Here is an 8,254-nt window from a genome sequence, read left to right as displayed (position 1 = left end):
TGTATTGTGGTCGTCTCGATTCTATCTAGCAATAGAGCCGTGACGATGAAACATGCCCTATGGACTGATCCAAAATGAAACGAATAAAGCGAAAGTATAAAGTTAAAAGTAAAGTTGAGATCAAGGGGGAGAATGTTAGATTGATCTCTCCCGAGTGGGCCCAACGGCCCACCGGGCCCCTTTGACCCGTGCCCTGATCGGGGCGCCCAACCCGTTATGGTTGGTGGGCCCCCGTGACCCGCGCTATATAAAGAGGTGGGGGCCGGGGCACGCAGTACGAGGTTCACCGCATCGCTAGTCACCCCACCGACATCCCCTACCGATCTAGGGTTGGCGCAGTGCTCACGGGAAGCACCACCACCGTCGCCACCGCACGCTCACCCTCTCCGCCGCCGCCACCATGTCGACGTCCGAGAGCTCCTCCTCGAAGGGAGAAGGTACACCTCTATCTCTTCTCAGATCTCGCAGTGTACCCAACATCTACAGCTTCTACCCGTATAGGATCTAATATAGTCGTTGGCTACTCTAACAAGAACCACCCTAGTTTGAAAACCTAGTTTAGACCCAAGTAATCGCTCATTTGCCCAAAACACCTCTTACGAATCATCTTTTTTCTTACAAAATTCTAGAGGAGATCCATTGATGGAGCCTCTTGCGTAGATTCGTCGATGCTCGCTCCACCATTGGTGTGTTGTTTGTTATAGTGAACTTTTCTAAATACAACAATGTTATGAATATTATCTTTGATGTTTTGGCAATTTAATTTAATTTAGTTAATAGAATAAATAAATGTCTTATATTTGGGAACGGACTGATAGGATGCTACTATATGCTAGATGAGGTAGATTTATGAAAAAATCGGGCAAACGTGAAGAAGCGAAAACGTACTCCCGTGGCTTCAATTGCTCACACGCTTGCGCAATCTCTGCCGTTTGCTTTAGATCGAACGGCCAAAAGTGTAACGAGCCCTCGCACCACTCGCGGACTCGCCCGTACGGGCTCAGGACACACGACACGAGAGGCGGCGGCGGCCGGATAGCCATCGCGATGAGGTCCGCCGCGAGGCACGCCCTGCTCCCGTCGCTACTGCCGAGCAACCCCGGCGCCTTCTTCCTTCGCAGCCATCCCGGTCGGCTCCTGCCACACGCTCACGGCGTGCGGCCGTGTCGCGCCGCGAGCTCTCTGCCCGCCGGGGAGTACCTTCCTCCCTTGTTCAGGTGAGCGGAATCAGATCTGCAAGAGGCACCGGCGAGATGGTTTGATGTACCTGGTCATGGTCGGACTTGATTGATGCATGTTTTCCTGGCCCCCCTGCAGCGTGGCGCCGATGATGGACTGGACGGACAACAACTACAGGACGCTCGCGCGGCTGATTTCGAGGCACGCCTGGTTGTACACGGAGATGGTCGTCGCCGAGACCATTGTGCACCAGAAAGATAGCTTGGTGAGTTTGCTGTTTTTGCCCCTTCTTGGTCCTGTGCAATTAGGCTTGAGTGTATTGGTATTACTACTGATTTTCTTGAACCTCACTATGATATTTTGATTCATGGTGGTTATGATTGTACTAGTTGGCCCGCATCACTATGGCATAGTAATAAATGTATAATGAAGTAACATGAGCTCCATATGAGAATTGAAGACATATTAGGAAAGAGATGGGGGGAAATTCCGGCAGAGGCTGCAAATGTCAGTTATTGTATCCCCAACCATTTTTAAGAGATTACAAGAGAAATACTCTTAAAAGAATTGGTTAAAAAGATTTGGTTCAGAATATACACAATGTACCAAAGCAACCTATCAGATTGTGTTTTATGTGGTAAATCTGGTTGTATTTAAATTTTAGTGATATATGCTCCACAATATTTGTTACATGTGTACTAATCATGCAATTTATGGATTTGTTTTTTGACACATGCAGTTTTCAGCCCTGTTTTCAGATTACTGGTTGTGTAATGTACTTTCTCTGCTCTGCTGTTCACCGTGCACTGTTTTTTCCCCATTTCTATGAGCCATTTCAAGTACTTTTTGAGTCACTTACCTGGATCTATCTCATTGTGGAGTTCAATTTGACATGTCCAGTGGATTATTTCAGAACCAGTGATGTCATTCCACTAAACCTCAGTGCACGCTGCATATTCTATTTAGAAATCAGCTTGGTATAACTTCAGACATCTAGTTCGTTTAGTTTGTGATCTCTATCTACATTCTTTCATAAATTGGAGAGTTAAGATGCTTGTCACATTATGGGTGATTTGGACAGCGCGTTGCAAAGCGATACATGCCTGAACAGTAAAATAAGATGACTTCACCGTCAGACGTTTCTTGCTAGAAATGAATCTTGCTTAAGTCAAAACTTCACTTAATTCCATCATGTAAAGCCCGATGAATAGCATCAAAGCATATCTGAAGTAATATTCAAACCACTGAAATTACAGTAAGTTATCCTCCATTGTTGTATGATAAAGCAGCAGTGGACGTTCTATGTTGTAGCACATGTGTAGGAACCACCTCAATTTTATACACATGCCACCTGTAATCCTGTATTGATTGATACTATACTATGTAAATCACCAGTCAACCAGTATGACTTCTTCATTTATATTTCTTTTTGGCAATTCTTTTATTGAAAGAAATGAGTCTATAAAATGGATCTACTCCACTTGTAGATTATTACCAGTATATGCAAAGCTGGTAAATTTTAACTTTAATTTTCAAAATATGCAGGACAAATTTTTAGCATTTCCTGCTGAACAGCATCCTATTGTCTTGCAAATTGGTGGAAGCAATCTTGACAATTTGGCGAAGGCCACTGAACTAGCAAGTGGTTATTCATATGATGAGATCAACCTGAAGTAACAGCCCCCTTCATGTCTCACCTGGTTATGCAGTATATCCTACTATTTCATATAATTTACACATTCTTGAACTTCCGTGGTAGTTGTGGTTGCCCCAGCGGCAAAGTTGCTGGTCATGGTTGCTTTGGTGCTCGCTTAATGTATGATCCAGAGGTTTGTTTCATGAACTTTACATAACAAAACCATGATGTAATACGAATACGTGCTCATATCCATACCTGCATACAACTTTATACAATTTCCTGAAGTTTGTAGGGGATGCTATGTCAGCTATTGCTGCCAATTGTGATGTCCCTGTTAGCGTGAAATGCAGAATTGGAGTTGACGATCATGACTCCTACCAAGAGCTTTGTGAGATTTCTTCAAAGAACCTTGATTTTCCAATAAAGTCATCTTCATAGGATTTTTAAGAGATTAGGAAAGGAACTTGTGCGGTGCAAGCTAACTTGTTCTCAGAGAACCTTGATTTACTTGTTTCACTTTTTTACCAGGTGAATTTGTAGATACGGTTGTTTCAAAGTCACCAACTAGGCATTTTATCATTCATGCCCGGAAGGCATTGCTCAATGGTCTCAGTCCTGCGGAGAATCGGAAGATTCCTCCTTTAAAGTATGTGTGCTCTTGATACCATTTTCATTTTGCATACAAAGATATCCCTAGATATGTACACAATGACAACACAAATATTCTTAAAGCCTGAAAACCAGATGCGTAAACTGTAATACAAGGGTGGCACTAAGCATGGCATGTTTATGTGTCATGGTGATACTATCATGCGGCTCCTGCTTTGCTTGTTGAAATGTTCAGACTTAATATCTTGGTGCTTATATTCCCAGCCTGCAATATCAATAATGAAATTTTACTTTTGAGTAAGTCTGAGTTCTGTATAGTTGATCCTGGCCTTAGTACCTAGATATAGTTCGTTATGTTGCAATTTGGATTTAGACACACCTTTGTTAAATGAATTTAGTAATATCCTTTTTATGGTATCATTGCAGGTATGAGTATTATTATGCTTTATTGCGGGACTTCCCAGAGGTACAGTTTACACTAAATGGAGGCCTAACGAGTATTGATCAAGTAAGTTACTATCTTACTTCTGATTATTTTTTACTGTGAACAAATATGCAATGATGGGAGCGTCACATTCTGTTGCTCCAATTCTTAGAAGTTGGTATCTGTATGACTATAACCCAGTGGACAGCATGTTCATCAGTTCAGTGTGGGTCCAATTTCAAGGGGTCAGCAAGGGTAGTGTTGACGGGTTCAGCTAGATGCCATTGAACCTGCGTGGTCTCCAGTATCTTCACATGAGCACTGAAAATTGACAAATCGTAGCTGCTGTTTTTCTTGTCTTCATTAGAAGCCCCATGACTGTGGTTCTGGGGCTGATTCCCCAGTAGATATGGACATCACTAGCTTATTGGTTGGTGTCATGCTCGGTGGGTCCGTGTGTGTGTGTAGGGGGGGGGGTACAGAGAGAACGAGATAATTTTTCTTGCTTTCTGAAAATATTAGGATTAATAACTTGACCCTTTACGCTAACATTGCCCCTCCTTAGAGCCACTATCTGTTGATGTCTGCACCTGCTCCTCCTTTGTCATGCTGGTTTTCCACAATTGGAGTAGACAACATGGTGATTTAGCATACCATTATTTCTCCAACGTTTATGTCTTCATGACTATTGAACATTTCTATGTTGGAGAATCATTTGTTGTTACATATGAGGTTATGTACTCAATTAGTAAGTGGTTTTAGTTGGATATCTATTACGAGAGCTCAAGATAGCGAGTTATTGACATTTTGCATGTCTGAGTTAGGTTATTCTCCTAATTAGCACATTACTATCTAATTTATCAGGATTTGATTATTGTACAGTTTATCAGGATTACATCATTTCGATGTCTCAACCTTTGCATTAGTTGTAGCCTTGCAGTAGTTGGTTTCACTGAAGACCTTCAGTTTGATTGCAGGTTAGTGCATCCATAAGACAAGGTGCCCATCGAGTTATGGTTGGTCGTGCTGCTTACAATAAGTATGAATTTCCATTTTGATCGTCAGAAAAAATCCCTCTATTGATCCTCAACTATGGTTTCATGCATCTCGATACTTTTGAAAATTCAAAGAAATTTTAAGTGAAGTAAAGGCATATTAACATGGGCAAACAAGCGGAAGCTCATTTCTGGAGAACCAAACAGAGGACCAGATCCACAATGTGTAGGAATGAAGAGATATTCATTTGCTTACGCATGCCCCAACCACATGCTTAAAGCCCATCTCCTCCAACCAAAATGCTTTGACCAGGGCTCTTGCTTACTCTACCAAAGAAGCAGGCCACATTATGGTATATACACCATTAGTTTTGTAAGTAGGTGCTATACTAGTCATAAATAATGAATCATCCTGATATGGAGATGGTCCTCCCCACTTAGTCACAATGTGCATTCAAATTTGTTGGTGAGATCTGCACTCGTAGCAAGCAAGGTTTCATAAGCTCAACTCACAATTCTTATGTAGAATCCTTCAATTTTGTTATCACTAATATCAATCTGCTGCAATGTTCCCAATAGCTAATTCTACTCAATGGCTACTAAAGTCAAAAAACTTTTTTTTCATGAATTGCTTAAGAATAAACTAAGAAGTAGAACAGGAGCAAGAATGGTGGTCTATTGCATTTCTTAAACGAAAAAAGTTTGTATCTCACCTTAAAGCATGCGGCTCATCCTATTAAGTTCAAAATTGATGTTGTCTCGAGTTTTGCTATTGTATACTACTGTGAACTTATATACTGAAAATATATTTGCAACTTTGAACACTTTATTTCTGAAATGATGTGCCTGCCAGTTTCTAGAGATGCAACATGACTGCTTTGCTATTTTTCTCTGCTCATTTCCATTGCTTCAGGAACATTAAGCAGAATCATGATGGTAGGTTCCCAACAGGGCATACACACAATAATACAAAATTTCGATTCCTTGTGAAGGGAACATGTTGTAATTCCATTAGCCCATCTAAAATCGGACACGGGAACAGATCTGACCAAATGACAGGTGACATAGACCAAGAACAAGCAGACTTCTTCCATTCGAGCAAGTTACCAATCTTTTCTACTTAAAAGGACATTGTTGGTGAATGCAGTGAAGCTATGTCCTTCCCTAACAAAACCTTCACTAAAAATTTGAACCTTCCAACAAACAAAATGAATTTCTAGTGTTGATCCCATCTTTTTCTGGCAGAAACTATGTTGGACACTAATTCCCATGGCAGTTATTATTGATTTAATAGAATCATTTTGGTGTCTGAATGTTTCAGTCCATGGAATATGCTCGGGCATGTGGATAGTGAAATTTACGGCGTGACAACAGGTTGCTCTTCACGTCGTCAGGTTTAGCATTTAGCAGAGTCAATTTGCGTTTTAAGCTATATTTCTTCCATTGATTGAACTCTGTTCTAGATCCTTGAGAACTACCAAGTTTATGGTGATTCTGTAATTGGACAGTATGGCATCAGCAAACCAAACGTGAGGCAACTTGTTAAGGTGTGAGAAGCTTCCCCCTTTTCCTTTTTTTTCTTTCATGACAAGAGTTGATTCTACATGCCTGTGCTATAATGCTGAATACACAAACTATTTCTGTACTTTGCTAAAGTTATCTTCATTTGAGAACTTTAGTTCCTTCACCTTGTAATAGTGTAATTTATCACTATTTGGTGCACAGAAGTACAGTGTATCCTAATTAGAATCGACCCAGGACTTTTTTTTTTACTTTGCTCCGTTCTATGTATTAAATAGTAGTGCATACCTTAACTTTTTTGTTCAAGAATGTTTATACCTTAAATAAAAACAGAAAACGAAGATTGGGTAACATGGAGTGAACTTCTTGAAAGCACTTCAATGGTAAAGAAAAATTATTAGTTATATAAAGTTGTCAGTTGCTTAATATGTAGCAGTTTAAAGCGCCACATTTTTAGTTTTATACTAGTGTAGTATTAATATTAGTTTTAAGCTGCTATTGACATCTGTATTAGCCCTTTCATCATTTTTTTTACAGGATATTATGCAACCAATTTCATAGGGAACTGACAGAATCACACGTTTATAACTGACATAACCATAATCACTTCTTTGCAGCCGTTGCTACATTTGTTCCACTCAGAACCTGGCAACGGTTTGTGGAAGCGTAAGGCTGATTCAACATTGCGTCATTGCAAGGTAAGTTATGAAAAATGGCTACCCTTTGCTGCCCTTTCACTTCTCGAACAATAGCAACAGCCTCACAATGTAACATGTTATTATGCTTCTCAATTTTTAGAGGGTATTGTTATGTTTGGGTGTAATAACCACCTTAATTCTAAGGAACATTAGATGAAAGCTCAGTTTATCTTTGTATGTTCTGCATTTCTGAATAACTTGACTGGATTATGTGCTATTTTCTTTTAACCAGAATAAGTATTTTACTGACAAGTATGCAAATGAAAAGGTTCCCTGCTGATTTTTCATTCCAAGATTATGTCAATATTGTTTTAGGCGAAGCACATCTAATCCCATTTTTTTTTAAAGTAAGTCTTGTAATGTTTCCTTACATGATAACACCCGTAGTTAAGAAATTCTCTTGCATACAAAGACTTGCATCGATTCTGAAATAGTTGATGGTTCTTTAGATCTTAAAACCATCTGTTGCATTTCATTGATGTCCAGACACTTGCACAATTCTTGGAGGAAACTCTTGATGCCGTTCCAGACTCTGTCCTTGACGCACCGATATCGAGAGAGACGTCCATGGAGGAAGCATACTTCGCCCATGTGGATTCTTTAATGCCGCCAAGATACACAAAACTGGCAAACGGCAGCTATGAAAGCCCGGCACTCGTAACCGCATCTACTTGAGCTACCAGAGCTTCCAGGAGAAGTTAAAAGTCAAATACTTTCTTCTTTTGCGATGACAAGAGCTCACGTTTCATTGGTCAGGAGGATTAGTCATAGAGTAGATTGTTAGTAAGCCAGGGACAATGTTATCGACGCATATGTTCTTGTTTAGCATGCCCTAGATACTGCCTTGTACTGTTCATATGAATTGGTGGTGTCTGGTGTGGTGGCCGATTTCATGATTTGTTTGGTTACAACTTACAGCAGGGAAGGCATTAGATCACTGCTGTGTATGATTAAGGCAGCGTTAGTTGAATATATGATCTGTAACAACGTGTGAAGTTCTGCCTTCTGCATTTCAAGTGTCAACTAGACAACTGTACTCGTCAACTACTGCAAACACCACTGAAAATTAAAATCAGAATGCCCACTCGCCCGTCGTGCTCAGTCGCTCACCGTCAGTCACAACACCGCCGTGATTCGTCGGGTAGGAAGGCGTCGAGCTCGTCGATGCTTCTTGGCGCTGCTGATCTAA

General features: G+C 40.6%; 1 protein-coding gene across 2 annotated transcripts; it reads left to right on the top strand.

The window, feature by feature from the left end:
- Positions 1–1,032: 1,032 nt before the first annotated feature.
- Positions 1,033–7,980, top strand: LOC124670577 (tRNA-dihydrouridine(20/20a) synthase-like). Of its 2 annotated transcripts, XM_047207066.1 has the most exons (12): positions 1,033–1,217; positions 1,318–1,444; positions 2,725–2,852; positions 2,939–3,008; positions 3,104–3,206; positions 3,347–3,464; positions 3,854–3,935; positions 4,829–4,890; positions 6,168–6,240; positions 6,310–6,393; positions 6,985–7,065; positions 7,552–7,980. In XM_047207066.1, exons 1-12 carry the CDS (start codon positions 1,048–1,050, stop codon positions 7,738–7,740), a joined length of 1,287 nt encoding a protein of 428 aa, XP_047063022.1. In that variant the 5' UTR covers positions 1,033–1,047; the 3' UTR covers positions 7,741–7,980. The 2 variants fall into 2 exon arrangements, 1 of the variants encoding a protein (XP_047063022.1); XR_006992572.1 differs by lacking the exon at positions 7,552–7,980 and having other exon boundaries at positions 6,168–6,220; positions 6,985–7,024.
- Positions 7,981–8,254: the final 274 nt, after the last annotated feature.

The sequence above is a fragment of the Lolium rigidum genome, chromosome 7, assembly GCF_022539505.1.
Source record: "Lolium rigidum isolate FL_2022 chromosome 7, APGP_CSIRO_Lrig_0.1, whole genome shotgun sequence".
NCBI classification, from domain to species: domain Eukaryota; kingdom Viridiplantae; phylum Streptophyta; class Magnoliopsida; order Poales; family Poaceae; genus Lolium; species Lolium rigidum.
The sequence above is the reverse complement of the archived record's forward strand: the minus strand, read 5'-3'. Positions and strand labels throughout refer to the sequence as shown.

What these genes read in the sequence shown, in the direction of transcription:
- LOC124670577 (XM_047207066.1), top strand. Translation starts at nt 1,048, where the DNA reads ATGAGGTCCGCCGCGAGGCACGCCCTGCTCCCGTCGCTACTGCCGAGC. An exon ending in TACCTTCCTCCCTTGTTCAG is followed by an intron (nt 1,218 to 1,317) that starts GTGAGCGGAATC and finishes GCCCCCCTGCAG; the next exon opens with CGTGGCGCCGATGATGGACT. An exon ending in GGTCGTGCTGCTTACAATAA is followed by an intron (nt 4,891 to 6,167) that starts GTATGAATTTCC and finishes TGAATGTTTCAG; the next exon opens with TCCATGGAATATGCTCGGGC.